This window comes from Hemicordylus capensis, chromosome 15 (assembly GCF_027244095.1).
Source record: "Hemicordylus capensis ecotype Gifberg chromosome 15, rHemCap1.1.pri, whole genome shotgun sequence".
NCBI classification, from domain to species: Eukaryota; Metazoa; Chordata; class Lepidosauria; order Squamata; family Cordylidae; genus Hemicordylus; species Hemicordylus capensis.
The window spans coordinates 12746086-12773370 of NC_069671.1; the positions used below are offsets into that span (position 1 = coordinate 12746086).

At 49.2% G+C, this 27285-nt stretch overlaps 1 protein-coding gene across 12 annotated transcripts; it reads right to left on the bottom strand.

Annotated features, from left to right (window-relative positions):
- Window positions 1-818: 818 nt before the first annotated feature.
- Window positions 819-27277, bottom strand: ACAD10 (acyl-CoA dehydrogenase family member 10). Of its 12 annotated transcripts, none has more exons than XM_053279793.1 (22): window positions 27140-27272; window positions 25855-26017; window positions 25121-25318; window positions 24844-24992; window positions 23068-23262; window positions 21784-21942; window positions 20369-20528; window positions 18781-18922; window positions 17822-17890; window positions 17011-17192; window positions 16193-16343; window positions 14159-14304; window positions 12354-12527; window positions 10234-10622; window positions 8392-8532; window positions 7153-7290; window positions 6856-6946; window positions 5313-5471; window positions 4022-4194; window positions 2915-3058; window positions 1811-1888; window positions 819-1633 (listed from the first exon to the last, which is right to left on the bottom strand). In XM_053279793.1, the coding sequence occupies exons 3-22, from the start codon at window positions 25305-25307 to the stop codon at window positions 1499-1501; spliced, it is 3162 nt and encodes a 1053-aa protein (XP_053135768.1). In that variant the 5' UTR covers window positions 25308-25318; window positions 25855-26017; window positions 27140-27272; the 3' UTR covers window positions 819-1498. The 12 variants fall into 12 exon arrangements, 11 of the variants coding, with proteins under 11 accessions (XP_053135768.1, XP_053135767.1, XP_053135769.1 ...); XM_053279792.1 differs by lacking the exon at window positions 27140-27272 and adding an exon at window positions 27022-27122; XM_053279794.1 differs by lacking the exon at window positions 27140-27272 and adding an exon at window positions 26827-26989.
- Window positions 27278-27285: the final 8 nt, after the last annotated feature.

Below are 27285 nucleotides of genomic sequence, written 5' to 3' on the forward strand. Positions count from 1 at the left end.
GGGCCGTCGCTCATAGGCCGAGGACGGGCCCGCTGCCACGTACGGTGTAGTATCACTTTGCCATATCCATCAACGAGTGGTACACTGTAGGGCTTTCTGATAGGCTAGTGTGTTATTCCCCCCTACCCCATCAGATTTCAGTACTTACTCCTCCGCTTTCCTGATAAACTTCCGTGTCGTTGCTCATGCTCAGTCTCCCTGTTTGTAACCACTAGGGATTTCCCTCCCGAGGCCAAGCAGTGCGCAGGCGCAGTAGCAGCGCACGGAGATGTGCGTGGCAGATTGGCTAATTTTAAGCCAAATTGGCCAATTTCAAAGTCGTTTGGCTATTTGGCTTATCTCTGGCCTTTTCACTAGGCCATGAAAAAGCCAAATAAGCCAGACCATTTTTTTTTGAGTCACCACGTGTTTCACGTCTCAGCGTGCCTCCGTGACGTCATCACGTTGTCATCGGCGTGACACACACACACAGAGAGCAACTCCAAGTGTCTCGCGCCTCTCCCTCTTTTTTCCCTGCAGCAGACTCAGCTGAGAAGCTGAACTAGTAGGAGAAGAAGGGAGGAGCTCACCCCCGTTCTGGCATTTTTTTGGCGTTGAGCTTAATTTGGCTTTATTGGGCTATCTTTCAGGTTTTCAATCTGGCTGCACGCCCAGTGGCCCGCCCTGAAGCCTCCCTGCTGGTTTGGATAGCCTGGCAGCTCCCGACCCCCCCCCCCCCGCAGAACGGAGCCCCCAGGAAGGAAGGCACCCCTCCCCTCTCCCCCACACCCCCCTTACCTTTCAGATTCTGGTGGTATAAAACGGACTGCACTTCAACAGAAGGAAAAGAGCTGGAGGCAGCATGTTTATTTTGCTTGTTATGCAAAACACTTTAATGACAAGTGACTACAAAGTACAGTATGCTTTACTCTGTGATTCTTTCCACACACACACACCCTTAAAAACACCTCATTGGATTTCAGTGAGCATGTCAAAGTGCAATCCACCCCCAAGCCAGCACACCCACAACTGATATGGGAGACGGGAGGGTCCCTTTTGCGGGTCCATTGTGTTTCCTCCCCATTTCCCAACCTGCCTTCAGGATCCTTCCCTCAGAGGATGGCCACCTACCAGTGGCAGAGAATCATTAGGGACCATCTAGTACCTAAAGCGCAGCTTAGAGGCGCCCAGAATCAAAGGCCCAGCTGCCGCTAGGACCAGTGAATTCTCCCCAAGAGAGCCCAGGAAGCAGCTGAGCCTAGCAGGGGCCCTGGGCTGGGTCCATGGCTGTGCCAGCACTAGCCACTTAGCCAGCTTGGCTCTATGGTGCTTCCCATCATCAGCTGTGATCAGTATTCATTGAAGGGCCACAGACATCAGGGTGGGCACTGCCCCCGAGTTGACCCACACAGCCCTCCCCTCCCCACCAGTCTCCAAAGCCCTGGACCGCCGAATGTGCTTCCCCAATGCCCGCTGTTGGACCGTCAAGCTGTTCCCCGCCAAGGGGCACTGCTCACAGCTAGCGCTGCAGCTCCATCTTGGCCACGGCTGCTCTGTGGACTTCGTCGGGACCATCAGCCAGGCGGAGGGCCCGGGCCCAGGCAAAGAACTGCGCCAGCGGGTGGTCGTTGCTGAGCCCCGCTGCGCCAAAGGCCTGGAAGAAAGTCAGGGGGAGGAGTGGGGAGAAGGGAAACAGTTGAAGGACGCGGCTGATCGGCCATATGGCAAATCACCTATACTGTGATATAGAGGCCCCTGAAAGGAGGGCCTGGGTGAAAACCAAGGGGGGAGCCAGGAAGCCCCCAGCGGTCCCTCCCTCCACAGAACTCACCTGGATAGCCCGGTCGATGACCCGCAAAGCCATGCTCGGAGCGACCACCTTGATCATGGCAATTTCGAGCGCTGCTTCCTGGGTGGGTTTGAGAACAGACACAAACGGCGTCAGGCAGTGGCCTTCAGGTCTTCAGCGTGTTTTTAAGTGGGGGCAACTTGGGCGAAAAACCTTCCGTGCGAGCGAGTGCCATCCTCCACTGGGCTGGACCCCACCCAGGACTGTGCTTTTCTCAGTGCTGGGAGGGCCCTTTAAGAGAGACTGAGCCCTCTCTTAGGTGCTCTGCGCAGAAACTGCTGGGAAGGGCTATGCTTCCTAGCCCCATTTCCTTTAAAGGACACCCTCCACCCACTCCGACGCTGGATACCCCTGCTAACTGGGCAAAGAGGCACCTTTGAACGTGGTGATTCTCTTTATTGAGCAGGGGGAGAGTAACTGGCCCTATCCACCCCCAGCACAGCGTCCCTCCAGTGACTGTTGCTGGTGTCTCTCTCATGGTTATCTTTAGATGGCGAGCCCTTTGGGGACAGGAATCCATCTTATTTATTTGTTATTTCGTTGTGTAAACTGCCCTGATCCATTTTTGGAACGGCGGTATAGAAATCAATCAATCAATCAATCAATCAATCAATCAATCAAATAAATAAAGCTCAGTTCTTCTGCACCATGGGAATGGTGGCTTCCACATGGTACCAGGGGGGCTGCCCAGAGGATTCCGTTCCAGTCAATGCTTCAGACAAGCCCAATAAACAATTAGTCAGGGGTGGCGTTGGCGGGGGTCACCACTGGCCCCCAGGCTTTACAATCACGGGTGTAAAGCCCTCAGCCTCACTTTGCCCTGGAGACTTGCAGCCTTTCCAGCCCATATCCCCCACCCACCCACCGGGGCCTGCATTAGCCCTGAATATCACAACTTTGAACCCTCCTCTGATGACCACCCACCCACCGCCTCCTGAGCATTTTGCCACGGTAAGGGCTTCCAGATGCAAGGAGGAGACCCCGAATCTCCACAAAACCAAGAGAAAGAGGGACCAGCTTCCCTGACTTTTCCCCAGCTATGGCGTTTGCGGACTTCCATGGCCCTGAGATTTCCCGAGTGCTCACCTTGTTCCCAACAGTATCCATGAGGTGGGCTGCTTTGAGGACTAGCAGCCTGGCCTGCTCAATCTCAATGCGCGACTTGGCGAGGTCTGCCCGGATCGTGCCCTGTTCTGCTAAAGGCTTTCCAAAGGCTGTGCGGGAAATCACCTGCAAGAGGCACACCTGGCTGAGGATTTTGCTCTGGACTAGGGAAAGGGCTTGTCTCCTGGCAACTACTGGGCCCCTCTAGAGGAGACAGCCCCTTGGGCTCTGAAGAGTGCAGGTGTCAAGGTTCCATCCCCAACTCATCTCCAGTTCAGGGATCTCAGCTGCCAGAGCAGACTGATGCTGGTCTAGGGAGCTCCTATTGGGAGTGACGGGGATTTCACGAAGATGATTGTGGAGGTCGGAGAGAGAGAGAGGCCCGCAGAGGCCTTGTATAACGTCTGCTTTGTTTACAGATAGACGTTGCATCCCTGCACCATATGCTTAACCACATGGGGCATAGAATGTGTCCAAGAGTGACTGAGCCTTACTGAGGGCTTAACAGAGCTGGGGGTGAAGATAGGCTTAGGAGAACGTTCCCAGCACTCCCAAGGACACAAATGCACACCCTAGATTTTGTCAAGGGACGTAGGAAGTTGCCTTCTACAGAGTCAGAACATTGGCCACTTAGCTCAGTCTTGTCTGCACAGACCAGCAACAGCTTCTCCCAGGTTGCAGGCACAAGTCTCTCTCAGCCCTATCTTGGAGATGCTGCCAGGGAGGGAACCTGGAACCTAGATGCTCTTCCCAGAGCAGCTCCATCTCCTAAGGGAATATCTTACAGTGCTCACACTTCTAGTCTCCCATTCATATGCAACCAGGGTGGACCCTGCTTAGCTAAGGGGACAAGTCATGCCTGCAACCACAAGGCCAGCTCTCCTCCCAAGGGGCAGGGTGTGTCTCTCTGATCTGGAAGGGAACAATGTAAAGTTTTCTCCAAACATCCTCATACTTGGGGGATAGGGAGCACAACGCAACTTTAGGTGGGATAAGGGAGCACAGCGGCAGGGAGCCACGACAGTGCTCCAGAGGCAGAAGAGCTAATCCGAGACAATCCTGAGCAGTGTGGGGTGCTGAGGTGCTCACCCGCTCCTTCATGAGAGCCAGGGCTCTTTCTGCAAAGCCAATCAGCCTCATGCAGTGGTGGATTCTTCCTGGGCCCAGCCTCCCCTGGGCGATTTCAAAACCTCGGCCCGGGCCCAGCAAGATGTTCTCTTGGGGAACGCGGACGTTTTCGAACGTGATCTCCCCATGGCCAGCTGGAAAGGGTGGGACACAAAAGATTTTGCTCACACCTCCCATCGGTATCCAAGCCCTCTGTGGAAGGAAACAGACAGAATCCTGCCTGGCACTGACTGACAGATCCATTTCCAGGCTGCTGCTCCTCAAGCCACTCTCAAGTTCTAAGAGCACCAAGAGATTTTGCTCAAGTCCTCTGGTTCAAGTCTGAGCCCAGTTAAGGCTGATTACCAACCCCTCAGTATGGCGGTGTCTCACTGAAAGAAACAAGAGCTAGACCAGAGCTGATCTATGCATTGAAGAGGTCTTTCTCTGGGTGTTAGGGATGTACACAAACCGCTTTGGCGGTCCTGTTACAGACTGTCGAACCGGTTCAGATGTCTGGTGAACACCCCCTCCTCCCAAACGTGTCCTACTTGTCAGTAATCTGGCCACCCGGTAGGGAAGTCTAGGATGTTAGTTCACAAAAGACCAAACTGGGTAGCAGAAGTGAAACACAGCTCGGAAATCTCCCTCTCACTCTCTGGCTCAGCCTGAAAGCTGTCGACACTAGGGATGACATACGTTGCCTTCCAGCGGCTAACTGCAAGCTGTAGACGTGCTTTGTAGTTCAAGCTGATAACTCTCAGCTGGCAGGGATTCAAGGCTCCTCAGCCCTCTGCAAGAGGCGCTTACTTCTCCTGATTGATTCTAGCTGTGCCTGCCGCCTTGTAACCCATCTCTGCTGTGGAGTCAATGGGGGTTGCCTGCACGGCTCATCCTCTGGTTCGTCAGTCCCTGTCTCTGCTGCCTCAGACTGCTGTGCCTGCTCTGAGACATCAACCGGACCTGCCTCAGCCGTCTCTTGGGAACCGACAGCTGGGCTCTGCTCCTCAGGCACCTCTGCATCAGCTGAAGGGCTGTCAGCATCCCCTTCCTCCTCCTCTCCTATCTGAGAGCGAGGGCGTGACACTACTGCGTGTCCCTGATGGCAAGTGGCAACAGGCGGGAAGACGGGAGACCCTTTTTGGTGATGGTGCCCCATCCTCCCCAGAGAAGTCCGCCTGGCCTCCTTACTGGGTACATTTGAGGTGCCAAAGAGCTTATGGTGGTTTGCTTTAAGAGTAGTGATTTCATTCACACTGGGCCGCTTCCTCACCTGGGGCATCATCCATGCCGTAGACGGTGAGAGGCCTGGTGACGGTAATTCCAGGCGTATCCATTGGAACCAGCAACATTGACTGTTGCTTGTGCCGGGGTGCTGCAGGGTCGGTCTTGCCCATGAAGATACAGAGCTGGCAACGAGGATCCAGGGAACCTGCCCGGAAGAGAAGCTGGGATGCAGGGAGTCTTGTTTTGACAACCGGTGTTCCCTGTGCTCGGTTGCCGAATATCCGCCCTTGCTTCCCAACACCGCCCTTGTTTCCCAACCTCTACCATTGTTTCCCCACCCCTGCCCTTGCTTCCCAACCTCTGCCCTTGCATTCTGTAGGCAGCATTGCAGCTGCTGAGCAGTGGAGGGAAAGGCCCAGGACACTGTGCATGCAAACACAGATGCCACCCATTCTTAAGTGGATGCACTCCCTGGGGGTTCCTCGTGGCTGAACTCAGCGCCCTGAGAAGGTGGCCTGCTGAACCCTGATCCCCAACATCCCAAGAGACCTCGGAGTGGATGGCGCTCAGCACCCACAGCCACCCCCTTTCTTGCCTCCTGTCCTGTCCAATCTTCAACCCTAATCAAAGTGCACCTGCAGTGAAGACCAGATGCTGAGCTGTCCTGGCTAATCTTCCTTGCAATAAATCTCACCATTATCTGGGGCTCATTTGGAGCCCCAGATAATCCCCCTAAGACTCTTCTGGGGAGCCCAGATTCTGGGCCCCTAAGCTCCCTTCTAGCATTGCTCTCAGGCCTCTCCCCGCTTACAGCAGCCTCCTTGCCACACGGGGCTTCACAAATAGCTCTCCCAGGAACTGCCGGAATGGGCAAAAGGGGAAATCTGGACCAAGAAGACCTCCGAGAAGTCCTCTAGGGAAGATGCCCAACTTGGCTCCCCATGAGCCAGTTCCAAGTTCCCTGCTTGGCACCTCTATACAGGGCTGAGAGAGACTCTTGGAGAAGCCGCTGCCAGTCTGGGTAGACAGTGCTGAGCTAGATGGACCAATGGTCTGACTCAGTAGATGGCAGTTTTCTCCTTCTAAGGTGCCATGGAATGCACTGAATTCATGCATTTCTATTGCCCTTTAGAAGGAACCAGGGCTTTTCAGTGGGCATTCCCTGCCGTTCATTTTAGGACATTCCTAAAATGAAACTGTAAACTGCCCTGAGCCATTTTTGGAAGGCCGGTATAGAAATTGAATGAATAAATAATATATCAATTCCCTAGAGCATCTGCTTTGCAGGCAGAAGGTCCCAAGTTCCCTCCCTGGCGGCCTCTCCAAAATAGGGCTGTGAGAGACTCCTGCCTGCAACCTTGGAGGAGCTGCTGCCAGTCTGGGTAGACAATGTTTAGCTAGATGGACCAAGGGTTGTGACTCAGTAGATGGCAGCTTCCTATGTTCCTAGTGCTGTGCAAAGAGGATGATGGGTCCTTTAGGTGCCCAATCTCCTCTTTAGCCATTATGTTTTATTCCAGCCTTATTAGCATTCTGGCTGCAGGAATACATGCCGTTGTACTGAAAACCAGAGGGATCCAGTGACATACCTGAAATCCACCATTTATGCCCATTCAGAAGATAGACACCCTTTTCCTCAGTGATGGAAGCTTCAATATTGGTGGCATCAGACGAAGCAACCTAAGAAAAATGCTACATTTTAAAGGGAAGACAGAGATCTCATAAGGTTTACGAATACCTGGATTAGTTTATTGTTACTGATTGAACTGTGTGGATGTATTTTTCTGGCCAGCGACCGCAAATAAACAGAACTGAACGGAGCAGACCTGTGAGCAGGACAGGCCGCCTTAGGCACGGGGCCAGTGGGGGCCCGATGGGCTACTGACCTGAGGCTCCGTCATCGCAAAGCAGGAGCGGATCTTGCCGTCCAGCAAAGGCTGCAGCCAGCGCTCCTTCTGCGCACCTGTGCCGTAGCGCACCAGCACCTCCATGTTGCCTGTATCCGGCGCAGAGCAGTTGAATACCTGGGGAAAGGGGACAGAAGCTAGAAGCCAGTGGCTAGAGGGCTTGCGAGGCACAAGGGCAGAGGATGGAGGGGGAGACGGCCTGAGCTGGCCTTTCACTCAGGAAAACAGCCTGCTGGCCTTTCACTCAGCGCAGCGTGGACATCTGGTACAGGCCCAGCCTTGCTGTGTGGAACAGATCCTTTTGGAAGCAGCAGGGAGGAGGTGGCCGGTGGGACGTGGAGGAGAGGAGACTGAGCCCTGGCTACACCAGCAGGCTCCAATCTGAGAAACATAGGAATATAGGAAACTGCCATATACTGAATTAGACCATTGGTCCATCTAGCTCAGTATTGTCTTCACAGACTGGCAGCAGCTTCTGCAAGGTTAAAGGCAGGAATCTCTCACAGCCCTATTTTGGAGATGCCGCCAGGGAGGGAACTTGGGACCTAGATGCCACCAAAGAGGGAACTTGGGACCTAAATGCTCTTCCCGGAGCGGCTCCATACCCTGAGGGGAATAACTTGCAGTGCTCAAACTTCTAGTCTCCCATTCATATGCAACCAGGGCAGACCCTGCTTAGCTAAAGGGACAAGTCATGCTTGCTAACACAAGACCAGACGTTGTAGGCATCACCAGACCCACTTGCCCGCTTGCCAGTGGCGAGTACCCCCAGCCCTCCGGCGAGCAGGACACCCGGGAGCACACAGCTTGCCTCCTCCCCATTTCCAATGCCATTTTTGGGAAGGGAAAGAACAGCAGGAATCCCTTCTGAGCAGTCAGAGAGGGCTCCCCCTCTTTCTCGCCCTCTCCACCTCCCAGTGCAAATGACAGAAGACCCGCTTCTCTCCTCAGCCCTCTGCCTGCGTGCCAGAAGAGGATCTGAGGGAAGAGAGGAGATTTGGTGTTAGTGGCAACCACAATTCATGCCTGGCTAGTCAGCTAAGCTTAAATCTGTGGCTCCCTGGCTGTCAGAAAGAAAGAAAGCGTGCGAGGGATCGCTGTAGCCCTTACAGGCTGCAGGATCAAACCCGCCCCTTGCCTGGACGATCCTGGCCTCGCTCTTGTGCCCATTTCCCAACCTGTCCGGGGTCTGCCTGGCCACGGCCTTGTGGCTGGTACCTCCGATGCATAGACTGAAGTCCCCATCAGCTCACACAAGTGGGCATACTCCAGGTTGGTCAGGCCCGCTCCATATTTCATGTCTGGGTCACTCTCCAGCGGCAGGAAAAGGTTCCAGAGGCCCTCAGACTTCGCCTTGTCCTGAAGGGTGAGAGGAGGCAGGGTGTCATGAGGGCAGAGATCCAAGAGGCACGTTCTCCTTTGCCAGGGCTGCACAACTTCAGCCACTGCTGGACTACAACTCCCATCAGTCCCAGGGGCTAACAGGGATGATGGGAGTTGTAGTCCCACATCTGTAGGCGGGCCACAGGTTTTGCAGGAAGGAACATACATGGATCCACAGAATCAGTTCTACCCAACATCCCTCTCCCTTAGATGTCAGACAAGGTCTTCTAGGACCCAGAGGCATAAGTTGGGCCTGTGTGCATTCTACTTTTATTTATTAAAAAGAAAAAAAACAAGTGCCTAGCTCTTATGGCCCCAGAGAGAAATTGAAAACCATGTGGCTGGTGCTTAATGCCCCCTGAGGTGTGGGCTGAGTCCTGCCTTTCCTCCTGTGGACAGAGACTGATGCTTCAGTGCCACATCTCGTGAATGGATATAGAGAGGATTAAATCATGCAAAAAGCAGGTAAGATCCAACGTATCATCAGACTGTGCAATCTGGTGGTGGCAGTGAGGGTCTGCGAATCGTAGAACATCTCCAGATCTTTTGCATGACTGTGCCCATTCTCCCTCGCTGCCTCCAACGCCTGGAACGCCCTCCTACAAAGCGCCACCCCAGTAAGCTCTGTGTTTGCTTGGAAGTCTGTGGGGAGCATTGCTATAGAGTGGTGGGTCTCAAACGTGGGTCCCTAGACACTGCTGGACTACAACTCCCATCATCCCCAGCCACAATGGGCTCATCTGGGGACCTACATTTAAGAATCCCTGCTACAGAGTGTTTGCGTTTATTTTTTCGTTTACATCCATGTTAAAAAAAAAAAACATTTTTGCAAAAGTGATTCGACGACTCCTCAAAACCCACATTTTTCTGTGAATTTGGATCCACCTGTTTAGCCCTCCCCACAAGTGAACCTAGGCATCTGCTCACATTCATTTCTTGCTACTAATGAGGAAGAGGCTGACGTTCAGGGGCATAGCCCCTGCTTTGAAGGCAGAAGGTCCCAGGTTAGGAACAGAGGATTTATTTACTTAGGAACACAGGAAGCTGCCATATACCGAGTCAGACCATAAGACCATCTAGCTCAGGATTGTCTACACAGACTGGCAGGGGCTTCTCCAAGGTTACAGGCAGGAATCTCTCTCAGCCCTAACTTCGAGATACTGCCAGGGAGGGAACTTGGTACCTAGATACTCTTCCCAGAGTTGGCTCCATCCCTTAAGGGAAATACCCTACAATGCTCACATGTGGTCTCCCATATAAATGCATCCAAGGCAGATCCTGCTTAGCTAAGAGGACAAGTCATGCTTGCTCCCACCAGACCAGCTCTCCTCTTCTAGGTTCACTCCCTGGCAGCATCCCCAAGAAGGGCTGAGGGATAAAACCTTTCTTGAGACCATGCTGGGCCGCTGCCAGTCAGTGTAGACAACACTGTCTAGACAGCTCAAGGCTCTGACTCAGGATACGGCATCTTCTTTCCATGCCTCTCTTCTTTGTGCCTCCCCGCTGTTGAAATTTAGATTGTAAGGTCTTCAGGGCAGGGACCTCTTTCTCTCTTGCTGATTTTACTCCGTAAAGCACGATGTACACTGATGAGGCTAAATAATAAAGGATAAATAAATAACAATCTCTAGCAAGAGACCAGGTTGAGTCTGCACTTTCCCAAGGAAGGGCTCTTACCTTGAGCTTCTCTACAAGGGGGTGGGGCGTCCATCTGCTCTGAGAAGCCTGATGATCTCGCAGGACCTGCTCGGCAGGGTAAATGTGGGCGCCCATGAATTCCTTCAGCTTCTGGTGCAGCTCCTGGACTCGGCGAGGCAGGCCATCCGGAGAGACAATCAGGTGGGACTTGGCGGCGTCAGCGGACCCGGAACTTGCTCCAGTGGAATAGCTCCTCCTTGGGAACCCTCCGGGATTGGCCCATGTGCTGAATGGCCGGGCTGGAGGCCGGGCGTCTGGGAGCTCCTTGAAGACTCGGAAACCTTCTTTCGTAGCAAAATCCCAGGCAAGGTCAGCCATGAACTCGGCCTGCTTCCCGCTGCTTTCGGCTGTCGCTGAGCTGGCCTGACCTGGATGGCGTGAACAGGGGATAGGTAATGGCCCCCACCTGCGCCACTGTCATCAGACAGCCTCCACCTGCAGCCCTTCCTGTCCCCAGCTCTGGAATAACATCCAACACATCCCCTCCCATGGCTTTCTAAAAACCATAGCAAATAAGAACATCAAGGATCCCATCAGAAGGCTCAGGCAAAAAGACGCCGCATAACCCTCTTATAATGGGATCCTTGATGTTCTTATTTGCTATGGTTTTTAGAAAGCCATGGGAGGGGATGTGTTGGATGTTATTCCACAGCTGGGAAGTCCCCGTCCCATAGGAATAGAGGAAGCTGCCTTCTACTGAGTCAGACCCTTGGTCCATCTAGCCCAGCATTGTCTACCCAGACTGGCAGCGGCTTCTCCAAGGTTGCAGGCAGGAGTCTCTCTCAGCCCTATCTGGAGATGCTGCCAGGGAGGGAACGTGGAACCTTATGCAGGCAAGAAGGCAGGTGCTCTAGGGAATGTACTAAAATGAATGACAGAGAATTCCCACTAAAAAGCCCTGGTGCCTTCCAAATGGCCATGGAATGCACTGAATTTCCGAATGGCCAAGGGCTATTTGGAAAATCCATGCATTCTTATGGCCCCTTGGAAGGCACCAGGGCTTTTTAGTGGGAATTCTCTGTCATTCATTTTAGTACATTCCCTAGAATGCAGAACTAAACATGTCTGTACTAAACATTCAGGGAACATAGGAAGCTACCATATACTGAGTCAGACCATTGGTCTATCTAGCTCAGTATTGTCTTCACAGACTGGCAGCGGCTTCTCCAAGGTTGCAGGCAGGAGTTTCTCTCAGCCCTATCTTGGAGATGCTGCCAGGGAGGGAACCTGGGACCTTCTGCATGCAAGCAGGCAGGGGCTCTTCCCAGAGTGGCCGCATCCCCTAAGGCAGGGGTCTCAAACTCAATCAAGTGGTGGGCTTGATTTGATTCCGGTGCACCTCCAAGGGGCCACACATAGCTCTGCACCATCTTCCGTTGCCTCACACCCGCCTCACGCTGCCTTCTGTCTCCCTCCTCCTCTCCTCACTCTCTTTCTTTCTTTCTTCCGCCCTCTCTTGCCCTGCCACTTAAATTCGCTGGATGCACAACTTTTACACTAGAATATGCTCAAGGAAAATTTAAATAATTTTCTGGCCTTTTTGGGAAGAAATTCTGAATATCACACTTCCCAATGACCTGCGGAGACCATATTCTGCATACACGGGGTGGGGGGAGAGAAAGAAATGCCACCACCGCCATGGGGAAAAGGAAGCCTGCCAATCAGGAGGCAAATAAGGGGAAATGCTGCCTCTTTGGCAGGCAGAGGGAGGAAGAAAGGCGATTGCGGCTTGTCCCGGCTTCTCACGGGCCAGACAGTGGAGCTTCACAGGCCTGATCCAGCCCGCGGGCCAGGAGTTTGACAGCCCAGCCCTAAGGGGAGTATCTTCCAGTGCTCACATATAGTCTCCCATTCAAATGCAAACCATGATGGACCCTGCTTAGCAAAGGGGACAATTCATGCTCGCTACCCCAAGGCCAGAATTGCCTGTGATGCTGCAAAATCTTCTGAGATGTTCTTTCTCTGTGCACTCCGTCCCCCTGTGCCGTTTTCCCCAGCCCCCATGGCTATGGCATTTCCACTCCCGGAAGATTACAGAGACTTCCTGACTCTGCCAACCCACCCAGCAAGGCTGAGCCCACCTGAACTTGCTCTCTCACCCGTGAGGGAGCGTTTGTATACTCCTTGCAGGATTGCAGCCACCCTGAAAAAGGAAAAGGCCATATAGAAGTTCCAGTTCTTGACGGGAGGCATGGCCATGTGGTCGCAATACATCTGGAAGTAGGCCTCTGCCGTGGGAATGCCCAGCTGGCTCAGATCACAGTCGCTCAAACCTGCAGGCAGACGAAGCAAAACCAGAGACTGAAAGGCTTTCCTGCTTTCCAGTTTCAAGAGTAGGTAGCATATCTGCATAACCATTCAACAAGGAATTATGGTAGGTAAAAGGACCAGCTAAAATGTAAAAGACAACCCACCCACTATATATTATCACATAAATCCTAATGTATTATAAGCATGAAAGCCAGGAATTTATTTTCACTATACAAATGACAATCATATAAAATCACAATCATGAATAACAAGAATCTAGTAAAATATAACCTCATAAAACAGTTGCACTTCCATTCTTTCAACCGTTCACTTTCCACTGTTATTGTGTGTGTTAGGCCTTGCCAAACGTTTATCCTCTTGTTATTGGAGTTCGTCTGAAGAGTGTAGTCAATATAGCTTGTTTATTTCTGCCACACGCATTTCAGCCTTCTTGGTCTTCCTCAGTGGCATTTAAAACAGCACTCATACAACTTCTTCCTCCAAGGCATCACTACAGAAATATCACATAATGAAGCCACTAAAAGTATATATTAATTCTTACTAGCTGGTCTTGTGGAGAGCTGGTCTTGTGGTAGCAAGAATGACTTGTCCCCTTAGCTAAGCAGGGTCCAGCCTGGTTGCATATGAATGGGAGACTTGATGTGTGAGCACTGTAAGATATTCCCCTTAGGGGATGGAGCCGCTGCTCTGGGAAGAGCGGAAGGTTCCCAGTTCCCTCCCTGGCAGCATCTCCAAGATCGGCCTGGGAGAGGTTCCTGCCTGCAACCTTGGAGAAGCCACTGCCAGTCTGTGAAGACAATACTGAGCTAGATAGACCAATGGTCTGACTCAGTAGATGGCAGTTTTCTATGTTCCTATGTACTAGGCATCTTTAAGTTGTCTATGCATGCTTTTAAGAAAGTGAACTGCTGAAAGAATGGAAGTGCAACTATGAGGTTATATTTTACTAAATGATTGTTATTCATTATTGTAATTTTATTTGATTGTCATTTGTATAGTGAAAATAAATTCTTGGCTTTCATGGTTATAATACATTAGGATTTATGTGATAATATATAGTGGTTGGGTTGTTTTTTACATTTTAACATATCTGCATGACAGGCTTAATACAAGCTTATTCCCTTTCCCCAGAGAATCCTGGGCACTCTCAGCACCCTCACTGAATTTCAACATCCAGGATTTGGGGGCGAGAGCCATGACAGTTAAACTGGTACAAAACCTGTATATGTTTGTATTGCAGATATGAAATCAGTGTCTTATGCAGGATGAGGAGGACACCAGGCACCACTGATGGCGGCTCTGGACTTTCTCCCTGCCAAAGCCCATCACAGAACCCAGAGGAAGAACTTCCCAGACTTAACACAAGCTTATCCTCTTTCCCCAGAGAGTTCCGAGAACAACTTTGAGGGCATTGCGCTTGCCAGCCGCTCTGCCATCTGGATCCGGCCACTTCAGGGCCTGAAAGTTCTGTCTCCTTTGCGTTCGCTGGCCTGGGAAAGGGCCTCACTGCCTCTGTATCTCTCATTCTGTGGGACCAGACAAGGCTCCCAAACAACATCCCTCCTCTTGCTCAGGCTCTGTTTTAGCAAACCCTTGGTTGTGTTCCTCCCCACACTCAAGAATATTTTTGTACCTTTCAGGATATGAAAATGAGAAGGCAGATAATATGCAAGGCAATTATACGCCACGTCGGAAAGGGGATCGCCTAAGGTGGAGAGTTCCCAGTCAAGGACAGAGACCACCTCGGGATTCTCTGGATGGAAGATCAGGTTGTCCAGCCTACAAAAGGAAAGGCGAGAGCTGCAGACATTGGCTGGTGATGGGGGGCATATGGGCATATCTGCACTGCTGATATAAACTAGAGATGCAGGCTTTGGGGCATGTAATGCTCACTTCAAAGAAGAGGTGAACAACAGATGCTTGAATTCTTCTCTGACTTGAATTTTGATCTAAGCTGGAGATAATTCCTCCCTTTTCCCCCACAGCCCTCTGATTCCCCTGAACCTCTTCCTCCCTTCCATCAAAGCACACTCACCTGGCTGGGCCAACAACAGCATGCAGAGGGAAAGAGAAAAGTTTCTCCTTCCCTCCCCCAGCATATAGAGCACAACAGCACACCAGGTCCCAGGGGCTGATGGGAAATGTAGTTTTCTGTCACCGTATAGGGTATTTGGATTGACTCGGAAATAAGCCGGGATGTTATCCATTTTCTGGAAAACAACGGGGCTTATTTCTGAACCAGTCAGTTGGTGTGTGGAAGAGGATTCACACACTTTTACTGAGACCTCTATAAAACCAGCTTGTTCTAAAGGATCACAAGAACTGTACTTTGGAGAGGACATTGGGATTTATGTTCGAGTTCCCCAGTTCCAGAGGAGAACTGGTCTTGTGGTAGCAAGCATGACTTGTCCCCTTAGCTAAGCAGAGTCTGCCCTGGTTACATTTGAATGGGAGACTTGATGTGTGAACAGCACTGTAAGATATTCCCCTCTGGGGATGTAGCCATGCTGGGAAGAGCAGAAGGTCCCAGGTTCCCTCCCTGGCATCATCTCCAAGATATGGTTGAGAGAGATTCCTGCCTGCAACCTTGGAGAAATCGCTGCCCCAGCTAACTAGGCAAAGAGGCACATTTTAAATGTGGTGATTCTCTTTATTGAGTAGGAGGAGAGTAACTGGCCCTATCCACCACCAGCACAGTACATCCAGTGACTATTGCTGGTGTCTATCTTACATTTCTTTTTAGACTGTGAGCCCTTTGGGGATGGGGAACCATCTTATCTTATTTATGTAAACTGATTTGGACACTTCTGCTAAAAAGTGGTATATAAATTGTTGTAGTAGTAGTTGTTGTTGTTCTTGCCAGTCTGTGTAGACAGTACTGAGCTAGGTAGACCAATGGTCTGACTCGGTATATGGCAGCTTACTATGTTCCTAACTTCCAGTCACAATTCGTTCCCAATTTTGTCAGCAAAATATGCATTAAGCCGTGATTTAAATGCACATTCGCCATTCCCAACAAATCTGAAATGCATGCAATTTGATATCTGTACCAGAGTACACATTTGCAGGGTGAGAAATGATCCCATGTATCCGTCTCTCTGTTACCAAACACACATACACAGACTCTCTAGGCTCCTTCTCAAAGCCATTCATAAGCATTCTAACCATCTTTGAGAGCTCCAAGTTTTCTCAGGAAGACGGAGGCTTTCCTAGGAAGAGATTCAGTGTGAGTTAAAAGCTAGTTCAGAGGAGTGGGAAGTAATCGTGTTCGAGGTGGGCGTGGCATCCAACCCATCACTTTTACTCAGCATACTACCAAAGTAGGAGGGAGCCAGTGCCTGTGGCCGCCGCCCACACGATCACTTTCGCCGCTTCCAACCGAGCTTTTAACTCACACACAGTGTTCCTTCTAACAGGGGTTCCCAGATGTTGTTGACTACAACTCCCAGAATCCCCAGCTGCTATGGCTTTTGCTTGGGGATTCTGGGAGTTGTAGTCAACAACATCTGGAAATCCCTGTTAGAGGGAGCACTGCTCACACACCACCGAAAATTGGTAGGACGCATGTCCTACCCAAATAATGGCCGTGTGTCTACAAGCCTTCTCCCTCTCCAAACGGGACTCCCAAAACCTTTGTCAAGGCAGGGTGCTGTTAGCCAGCTGGTACCTGAAATCTCCATGCACGACAGAGAGGCGCTCGTGGGCGGGCAGGTGGGAAGGGAGCCATTCTAGGAGCCTCTCCATGGCTGGGATGGTGTGTGTCTCTGTGGCACGGTACTGCTTGCTCCAGGTCTGGACTTGCCGCTGAATGTAGTTTCCTGCAATGTGAAGGTGGATTAAGTGCTACGTGCAGCACTGTGACGTGCAGGACGGGTGTTGGTTCCGGTGGCTTAAAGGAGAAACTGGGAAATCTTTGCTGAAGACCTTGCTGGCTGCAAGCTTAATAGAACTGCCGTGTTCAGACGTGGCACACTTCTAAATGCCAACGACTTGGTGGCAAATGACAAAGAAGTCATCAGGCCTGCTTGTGGTCTTCCCAGAGGCTTCTGGTTGGACCAGCATCCTTTGCTCTGATCCGGCAGCTAGAAAGCAGGGTGCTGGACCAGCATCCTTTGCTCTGATCCGGCAGCTACAGTTCCTACATTCTTTTCAAAAGAGTTAGACCAATTAACCAAGGAGGAAACGTCCGTCAATCGCTTTTAGCCACGACAGCTAAACTATGGAACCTTCATGTTCCAAAGTGCTCTACCTTTGCATTTCAGATGGCACGGAGGGAGCAACAGTGAAACACAGTCTTGATATCCATGGGCTCTCTGTGGAGTTCTATGAACTTGTTCAGAGTTCAGCTCAACCAGCAGATGAAACTTAGGTTGGCTCCAAAAATAAGCCAAGAAATGCTAATTCTGCACCCAGTATAAAATCATGCCAGCTAAACACTTCAGTGGCAGTGGGAAAGCAATGCCATAGCTCTGCAGGTGTACATACCATGTTTCCCATAAGTCTCCAGGCCAGCTGCTTTGATGTCTACGCTATGGATCTTGCAGAGGACTTTGTTCATGGCGCTATAAATCTCCCTCCGCTGGTTGGGCTCCAGTCCCGGGAGAGAGGGATCCTTGAAGATCCGACCCGTACAGTAGTCCATTAGGTAGAAGGGGGTGCCGATGATACTAGGGCAACACAAGAACATCAGTGCAAGGCCCTGACACTGTGCCACGAGGAAAAGAACTTGTCCAAGTTATATTCCTTAAGAATATACCTTGAGTATTGTCCTCAAAACCAGGTTTGTCAAATGTAGCTCACTTCTTATAAAACATTAGTTCAACTAATTTCATAATCTCCCCAACTTTTACCAACCATTTGGTCTTGGAAGGCTCAGAGGTGCCTTCCCAACGTCTCCCAAAGACCACTCTAGCAGCGGTTAATGTTGTACCCTGACTGTCTTGGGGGACAGATTTACCTTCATTTAAAAGGATTACAGTCAGGTGCATGGATAAGGATAACTGCAACAGGTCAAATAAAATGTTGTCCCAGAATGCTAGGCAAACATGGAGGAATTATTTTATTTATTATTATTTTATTTTTTTACGTTTATATCCCGCTCTTCCTCCAAGGAGCCCAGAGCAGTGTACTACATACTTGAGTTTCTCTTTCACAACAACCCTGTGAAGTAGGTTAGGCTGAGAGAGGAGTGACTGGCCCAGAGTCACCCAGCAAGTCTCATGGCTGAATGGGGATTTGAACTCGGGTCTCCCTGGCCCTAGTCCAGCACTCTAACCACTACACCACGCTGGCTCACCTTGAATCTTCACAAACGGTGAGGACTTTAGGGACTGGAACCCCAGCTTCAGCGAGAGCCTTCAGAACCCTGCCATAGCAATGTAAAACAGAATTAAGACTGGACGGGTTTGCAGTGTGCATGCATTTTTTAAAAACAGCTGGATGCAACCAGTTATATGGGAGTCAGCAAAAGGACTATGCTATTGTATAACTTTTAGAAATCCCCCATTTTCATCATCATCAATCCTTTATTACGGTCAGAGACCAGCATAAAATTGATACAGGTTAAAAATTACATGTTTTGTGATGTAGTTATGATGATATTATGGTACATAACTTGACAAATCTAAAATTAAGGATGATTGCAATTTAAAAGGCAAGTTAGAATTCATATTAGTACATAACATCAAAAGGCTAAAACTAAAAATGACTGCAGATTAAAAAGTAAAATAGATAGAATATACTAGTTAAAACTAAATAAGCTAAAAACCTAAAATTACTAAAACTAAGAGATAAAATAATGATAATATAATGATACAGTTTCTATTATAGAAATGCCCAGAAAAAATAAAAAGGGGAGTATAGAATTGTAAAAGTCCAGATTTAAAATTATAAAAAGCAATAAAAGAGAAGAAGAAAAAGGAAAACAATGAAATGTAGTAAAATGCAATAAAATACAGTACAATAGGTACAATTCTCCATTTTAGAAAGAGCTGATTCTCAGCCTGCCCCTTTAAAGAGAATTTCCTAAAGGGACCAAAATGACTGGGCAGATTCCCATACAGCAAGAAATTCAGGGGGAAACCAACTCAAACATCTTTTACCTGGCCAACGCACACTAGGGAAGAATTACACCATCTTTTGAGTTATACAGAGCTACTTCCTGCCTGATGGTTCTGTGAAAATAGAAAGCTTGCATGCTTGGACACCACTGGTTTTATTGCTTCACGTTTCAAGGTAGGAGTTGGGAGTTCTCACCTGTACTCTCTCTCCACAGCATGTGCAGAGGGGAGCAGTTTGCCAGGGGGCTTCTTCCTCAAGACCAGGTGGTGATCCCCGAACCTGATGTAGTAAGTTGGATTTGACTGGCCATGGCTGAACTGCCGCAGCACCAAAGGTCCTGGAAATGGAGGCCACCAAGAAAGCAGTGAATGAAAATGGATTTGCTCCTTCTGTGGAAAGCCTGCCATTCATCATAACCTTTTCTTTTTTTCCATTTGCCAAAAGATGAAACCTACCAAAGCTTGGCTTTGCTGTGCCAAAGAGGTACACCACTGTAGCGAGGAACAGTCAAAGCAGGGATTTGTGTGGGGTTTTCAACAGATAATTCTAAGTCAAGGAATGAATAGTGTTTCTTGATTAGGATTGGATGGTTGCACCCTTTCCAGCATGATCGGCCTTTTCCTTTAGGAAACACACAGGGATTTACTGTTTACTGCCCGTGGTCTGACAGTCTCTCCTCAAGCTTGGTGTTTTGACCGCAGAGGCATCACACTTCCCCAGTGTTCAGACACTAGTTTTGTTCTGTCTGGGAAAATGCAATAATTCTCCCTGGAGAGCGCATTGCTACCACAAGTGCTGTGTGGAATGTACTTTGCAAAGAAATTGGAGGAACCCTATGGATTTGCTGTGACATGATTAGTGAAGAAAAAAAGACACAAGTGTTCCCCAGATAGGCACCATTCTGTAAACTCTCTTCCAAGTTCCATTTGTTTTATATCGCTTTTTGGAAACTGTGCCACCCCCACTCTAGAGGTGTGGAGGGGGCATTACTGTATTTTCAAAGATGCTGGTGAACAGAATCAGCATCTGGGGCTCTTTAGTTTGGAAAAGAGGCAGCTCCTGGGAGACATGATCGAGGTGTATAAAATCATGTACGGCGTGGAGAGAATGGACAGAAAGAAATGTTCCTCCCTCTCTCACAATGCTAGAACCAGGGGTCATCCCATGAAACAGAGGGCCAGAAAATTTAGGATCAACCAAAGGAAGGACTCTTTTTCTGCCACAGGATGTGGTGATGGCTACTAGCTTGGAGGGCTTTAAAAGGGCCTTAGACAGATTCCTGGAGGACAGGTCTATCAATGGCTACTAGTCTGGTGGCTGTGGACCACCTCCAGCCTCAGAGGCACAATGCCTCTCAATACCAGTTGCAGGGGAGCAGCAAGTGGAAAGAGAGCATGCCCTCACCTCTTGCCTGTGGGCTTCTCAGAGGCAGCTGGTGGGCCACTGTGTGAAACTGGATGCTGCTCTAGATGGGCCTTGGGCCTGATCCAGCAGGGCTGTTCTTATGTCCTTAACCAGTTTTCACCCCATCATCACTTTCCCTGCCATCGCTAATCCATGGATGAAAAGCTTTGCAGTTGCTGCTCAAAAAGGGATTTGCAGGAATAAGATGGAAGGATAACACACCCTGCGGTCCACTCTGGCTGATTATATGGAAAGGTGTGACTCAGTTTCATCAGCTTACACAACAGGAGCTAAGAGTTTGCGGACACTAAGATCTGTATCTCTTACAGCTGGACCGTGCAAGAACTCAGGATATGAAGAGACCAATAAACTCTTTTACCGTCTGTCAGAGCCCCCAAAAGGCTTTCAAGATACTTCTGGAGAGGCTCTCTGGGGATCTCCATGGCTGGCCTCACAGAACACGTGTATGGAACAAACCGCTGCAGAGGAAAACCCAGATGGGTCTCTAGTTCTCGAATTGCTGAATTGGGGTCATCAACCTGACATGAGGGAAGGAGGGAGGGGGGGAGATGGTTGAAAAAGCGAGTATGGGCTCCAAGAGGAAAGGAATGGTGAAGTCAGTGCAGTCAAGCTTCCATGGACAGAGGCATTATACCTTTGGATACCAGAAGGCAGACACAAACAGGGGAAGCTATGCTTTCATGGTCTGCTTATAGAGGTGCTAAATATTTAGCTTCCCTACACTTTTTAAAGTTTAGGATAGCATTCACGAGGGCCTGTATGAATGTGTTGCCCTCAGCCCTTTTGGAAAAAAGATTTGATAAGGGACTGTCAGATTTTGGCCTATGCCTTTGTGGTTCAGGCCTCCCTGAAACGGTTTCGCATGTGCTGTTATATTGCTCCCTTTACTATGATACTAGGAAATAACTCATAGTCCCTCTGTTAGAGCAATTTCCAGGAAGAGCTGACTCCTTTTATTTGAATTTGTCTTGAGGATCAAAATAATGAGGTTACTAAGGTGGCGGCGAAATTCTTTTATGTCGCTATTAGACTAAGATCTTGTTTAAGGTCTAATTCATAGGAGCTATTGTTTTGTCCTGTATATTATGTATTATATTACTCTTGGCATATTGTGTTTTTAATCTTGTTTTAATCTTTTGTATGTTCTCTGTATGGTCTATGGCTGTAATAAATTGATTGACTGGTCTGCTTATGAGTGCTCAGAGACATCCAGCTGTTGGAAACAGAATGCTGGGCTGGATGGACTTTGGTTGGGTTCAGGAAGTTGGCTCCTAGGCTAACTGTTCCAAAGTGATTCCGACACGGACCTTAAGCAGCAGATAATTAAAACTGGCAAATACAAAATGACCATCACAAAGAACAGCAGCCAGATGGCCTTTGAGCTGATCTCATTTTTAACCCTGCTAGCAAGGGCATCTGATTCTGTGACATGCATAGGAACATAGGAAGCGGCCTTATTCTGAGTCAGACGATAGGTCCATCTAGCTCAGTATTGTCTACCCAGACTGGCAGCAGCTTCTCCAAGGTTTCAGGCAGGAATCTCTCTCAGCCCTGTCTTGGAGATGCTGCCAGGGATTGAACCTGGGACCTTCTGCATACAAAGCAGATGCTCTTCCACTGAGTATCTGCGGCCCCATCTCCTAAGGGGACTATCTTACAGCACTCACAGGTAGCTTCCCATCCAAATGCAAACCAAGGTGAACTCTGCTTAGCAAAGGGGACCATTCAGGCTGGCTTCCGCAAGGGCGGCTCTGCTTCAGCACTGCCTCTCACCTTCAGTGTTTTCATGCCAAGCTGGGCAGCGGCTTTCAGGTTCTGCCCAATGTCATCCAGAAAGATGGACTCCTTTGCCTGAACACCCAGACGCTCCAAGCAAACCTTGTAGATCTGAGGGTCTGGCTTACACATCCCTTCCCGGCAGGACTCGATTATCTGGAGAGCAAAGGCAAAGACTCAGCCGGATACCCACAAGGGAATGGGCACATCCTTATGCCAGGGAGGATTTAGACGGGCAGGCCAGGCAGAGAGGCCAACGGAGCCCTAGGGAACACCAGCAATGTTGGGAGATCTCTCTTTCTCTTATTTATTTTATTTTTATTTATTTAACATATTTGTATACTGCCCAAAACCTACGTCTCTGGGCAGTTGCGACCTCTTTAGTTTGTTTGCAGGTTCATCGTTCTCAGGGATCTTATTGAACAGTGCAATCTGATGCACGTTTACTGAGAAGTAAATCACATACGAAGCTGCTACCAGTGAGTCAGACCATTGGTCCAACTTGCTCAGTACTGTCTGCACTGACTGGCAGCAGCTCTCCAGAGTCTCAGACAGGGGTCCTTCCGAGAAAAACTGTCCTCCCCAGCTGGGGCTAGAGAGAGGATCAAGCTCTCTGCTTGGGACCTCGTTTTTATCTGATCTCAAAATGGGAGGGTGCCCAGGACTCATATCCTACCCAGTTGTGGTCATGTGAACTGTCCTAGTGCCTACTGCAATGCAGGCCTTTGTCCCTGTCATAGGAACATAGGAAGCTGCCATATACTGAGTCAAGCCATTGATCTATCTAGCTCAGTATTGTTTTCACAGACTGGCAGCAGCTTCTCCAAGGTTGCAGGCAGGAATCTCTTTGATGTCCTATCTTTGAGATTCCAGGGAGGGAACTTGAAACCTTCTGCTCTTCCCAGAGCAGCTCCACCCACTGAGGAGAATATCTTACAGTGCTCACTTGTGGTCTCCCATTCAAATGCAAACTAGGGCAAACCCTGCTTAGCAATTTATGCTTGCCACCACAAGACCAGCTCTTCTCCCCCAGACCAGCTCTCCACATCCCCTAATATAACTAAGCCTAAGCAGAAGTCCCTGAAATGACTGCATATTCTTCCTCCATTTACTCTGGCCTTGACTTTCCTCCCCTTCTTGCCTTGTTGATATCTCAATTGCAAGCCCCTTAGGAGAAGGAGCTGTCCTTTCATGGTGCTGGGTATGGATGGCGCTAGATCATAAGGAAATAACCTCCTTAACAGATGACCTGGGATCTCTGCTAACACACTGCAAGCTTACCACATCAAACTGCTTTCGGTCTAGGGGTAGAAAACTTTCTCCATTGGACAAGTAAAAATTGTTACTTAAGACGGCTGTCTTGAGACCTTCAGCTCGGATGCACTTTATAGCCTCGGTCATAACTGGGAGCTGTCCTGACATGAGGTTACTAGTTAGGTCAGAGAGAAAGGAGTCCACTGGAACGGAAGCATTAGCCTGATAGAGAGAAAGGAGAAATACGACAGTGGAATACAGTGAGTGTTTATATACCACTTTTCAACCAAAGTTCCGAAAGCAGTTTACACAGATAGAAATAAATAAATAGACACCACCAGCAGCCACTCGAGGGACGCTGTGTTGGGGATGGATAGGGCCAGTTGCTCTCCCCCTGCTAAATAAAGAGTATCACCACTTTGCTCAGGTGCCTCTTTGCTCAGTTAGCAGGGGAAATGGCAGAAGGAAATGGCAGGAGGTTTTGGATGCCTACCAACCCCTTCTTTTGGCAGAGAATACGGTGCGGAATCTCTCACACAACCCAGCAATTCCATGCTGTGTTTAGCACAGGGCATTCTTTCATAGGAGAACAGAAGTGAGTCAGTCCAGTGCAGAGTGACTGAAGAAGCGACGGTTGAGAGACAGTGTGGTTTAGCTGGCAGAGCTAAGGGCTTGGGCCAGGGAGATCTGGGCTCAAATCTCCACTCGACCACAAACTTCTCTGGGCAGCCTTGAGCTGGTCACTGTCTTGGTTGGAACGACCTAGGGTTGTGTTAAAGCTCCCTGTGCATTTATATTTTTCACTGCTCTTCTACCAAAAGGCCCCTGCCTGAAGGGCAGCATATAGTACAGGGGGGTGGGAGGTTGGATCATACAATATAAAACAAATCAGTATACAAACTGAAATAAACTCTACAATAATAATTCAAGGTGCTGGATTTGATCTTTAAAGCCCTAACAGTTTGGGCCCAGGATACCCGAGGGACCGCCTGCTGCCAAGGGTTGCTGCCCACTTGACGAGGTCATCCAGAGGGGCTCTGCTTCGGGTGCCGACAATGAGAGAGACTCGGTTGTCATGCACACAGGACAGGGCCTTCTCTGTGGCTGCCCCCAGACTCTGGAATGCTCTCCCAGTGGCTATTCGCTCCTCAGTCTCCATCACAGCTTTTAGAAAGCATGTAAAATCTTGGCTTTCCCCCCAGGCTTTTATTTGATTGTCTATGCTGCTGCTCTTTGTACTTTGTATTGCTTTTATGTTTGTGTTTTAAATTTTTTATCAAATTTGTTTTATATTTTTAGCTTAATATTTTAATTGTGTCTTTTTTTACAATCCATAAATAAATAAATAAGCAACCAAAATGCCAACCAGCAGCAAAAACAACAAACCAGGAAAGAGACAACTATTCCAGACCAAAAGCCCAACAGACCAGCATCCTGGGGACCGGAGGAAGCTCCAAAGCCTGGGTGCCACCACCGAAAGGGTCCTGCTCCATGTCCCTGCCAGTCACACCTCTGATGGTGGCAGTCCACAGAGTAAGGCCTCCAGCAATTCTCTCAATGAATGGGCAGGCTTCTGTGGCAGTCTGGCAGAAAGCGCCCTCCCCTTTACGTGCTTCCTCCTTGGGGAAAGGGTGGGAAACAAATCTGACAGATACTGAGGCAGCCCATGGTAGAGACATCTCTTCATTTCTGTGTGTTGTACATTTCTGTGTAAATTTCATACAATTTATGGACCCTGTACAAGATCCCCTCGCTTTTGGCTGTTGTTCAGGCAACAGAAATCAAGCACAGAAACTGGCTTACGATCTCAGAGCACTGACGTCCAAACTCGCGCAGAAACTCTGCTGGCTCCAGCTCCCCTCTCATGTACCTCAGCCAAGGTCGGTTTCCCCCTCCGGATATTAAGGCTTGCTTGATGGTGCCAGGGCGGACATGATTCCGAATTTCCCAGTCTAAACAAAGGGGGGCAGACTAGTAAGTCAAGGGCTTCCCTTGGAATGCTTGCTTTTGAGCAAACTCATCCAGAAAATCCACAGGCCACACAGGAACGGATGGGAATACTACTGGTATCAACACTCACCGGCAGCCAGCTTATATGGAGAAGGAAGGAGAACTCCACCCATATCCAAGATCACCGCTTTATAGGGACAGGACATATAATTCCTCCACATGATCAAGTGTGAAGATCTGTTCCAGGCATGGTGCAGGATTCTCAGTCTCCTGGCACAGCGATAAGGCAAGGCATAGAAAAACTTCCTTATGCACATTTTGTAGAAGCCTACATGTCAGGGAAAGGGAAAAGCTTTAGCGGTATATACAAATTAGGTATTTTCAGCTCTTGGGACAATCTCGTAGCCAAATTGCAAGAGGTCCGTGTAAGTACATTAGTTTATCCTGACTTCCCTTTTGACTGTCACTTCTATACGTACTGTATATAGCCAAACAGAAGGCGACTCTAAATTTAAGACAATGGATTAAAAGATCCATCAGGTCAAACCTGTATTTACCCAAAAGAAAGAGGATTCTGAATATGTTAACCCCCACAACCACCACACACACATTTAACAGGAAAGAACTGGGGGGAAACCTTAGCTTAGATTCGGGTAAATACTGTATCATGTTTTTGAGTTTTGATGTTCTGGCTTTGTGTGGGTGACTGTAAGATGTAACAAGCTTCTTACAGGCCCATGGCTCATTTGGCCCCATTAACCTGTTCCTCTCCCGTGATCAGCTAACAGTACAGACTAGAACTATTAAAAACAAAACAAGTTATACCAAATGTAACTATCCAAAAGCATATTGTTGTCAAATCACCTTTTAGTGTCTTCTGCAGTCCCTAGCAGTGAAATATCTTGTCTGTGGATATTTTGTCATTGTAAAATTGGTTTTCTTTTTGTTCTGACCAAGCCCCTCAATTTCTAGAAAGTTCTGCTACAGAAATGCATGTAGGGAAATGTAGGGAGGCTGCTTTGATTACCTAAAGAGGGCACACACGTTACTGGTCAGGCAACACTTATTTTTCTCTGTCCTTCAGCCAATGCCTCACTTTTCAGACCCACTGCTTTAAGCAACACCCATATAGTTCTTTCAAAATGAAACTTGCGCACTGAGCCTCAAATCTGCCTAGAAATCTGAAGCAACACCCAGTGGTCCCTACTCCTAGTTCTAAATATGTTATTGTAGTTATTACAGGTGAGGGGAAGGCATTCTGTACATTCTCAGAAGTATGACCTTTATTATTACTCTTTGGGACAATAATACACCTCAACACAGTCTACCCAAATATAAGGTTGCAAGCCTAGGAATGCTTACTACTAGGAGGAAACTATACTGCTAGCTGTGTTGTTCCATTGGTGGCGGTGGGGGTGGGTGGGGGTGTGAGGGTCCCAAAAGCCAACACTGGGGAAATATCTTTATTAGATCTGACAAGCATGTCACAAAGTAGTGGGGAAGCCTACCGAAAATTTTAAAATTTGAGACTAAAAAAATATTCAGGAACAGCTCCAGTCAGAGTTGGCAAGCCTTAGAGAAGCCGCTACCAGTCTGTGTAGACAGTACTGAGCTAGATAAACCAATGGTCTGACTCAGTATACGGCAGCTTCCTATGTTTGAAATCAAAGCAGCCAAAATGTCCAAGTAAACATCATTTGCAAAAGTGGTGTTTTTTTTAAAAAAAAGGTGGGTGTAAATTAAACATCTTATTTTTATTTAAAACATTTCTATACTGCCCCAAAATTGCATCCAAAACATAAAATACAACAAACACTCTGTAGCAGGAGTTCTTACATTTAGGTAAGACGTTCCCAGATGTTATTGGACTACAGCTCTCAACACCGCACTGCGTTTGACCAGTGTGGCTGGGGATGATGGGAGTTGTAGTCCAACAGCATCTAGGGACCGCCCCGCCCCCCACTCTATAGCCATGCTCCCCGCAAGCAGCACACACAGCTTTCTGATGACAGCCCCCGATTAGCCCGCTACCTCAGTTTCCCCCTTGCGGCTGAGGCTGCTCTCCCACCCCCACGCCTTCCCCACGCTGTGAGCCACTTCCCCTCCCTCTCCCGCAAAATGGCGGGTTGCCAGGTGACCCCCCAGTGACCTTTGGGCCGGGGCGACGACGCGTAGACCCACAGTCACTTCCCGCAGGAGCAAACTCTCGCGAGAGCGCAGCAGAGTCACGAGCGAGGCGGCCTCTCTCCTTTCCCGGCCACGCCCCTCACGTGCGATTGGCTTCCCTTTGGCTGA

Coding starts and splice junctions, on each gene's coding strand:
- ACAD10 (XM_053279791.1), bottom strand. CDS start 25,307: ATGTGCATAAGGAAGTTTTTCTATGCCTTGCCTTATCGCTGTGCCAGG. Junction 21,943..23,067: donor ACCGAAAGCAGTTTGATGTG/GTAAGCTTGCAG, acceptor TTTGCTCTCCAG/ATAATCGAGTCCTGCCGGGA. Junction 4,195..5,312: donor CGGCATGGATGATGCCCCAG/GTGAGGAAGCGG, acceptor CACCCTTTCCAG/CTGGCCATGGGGAGATCACG.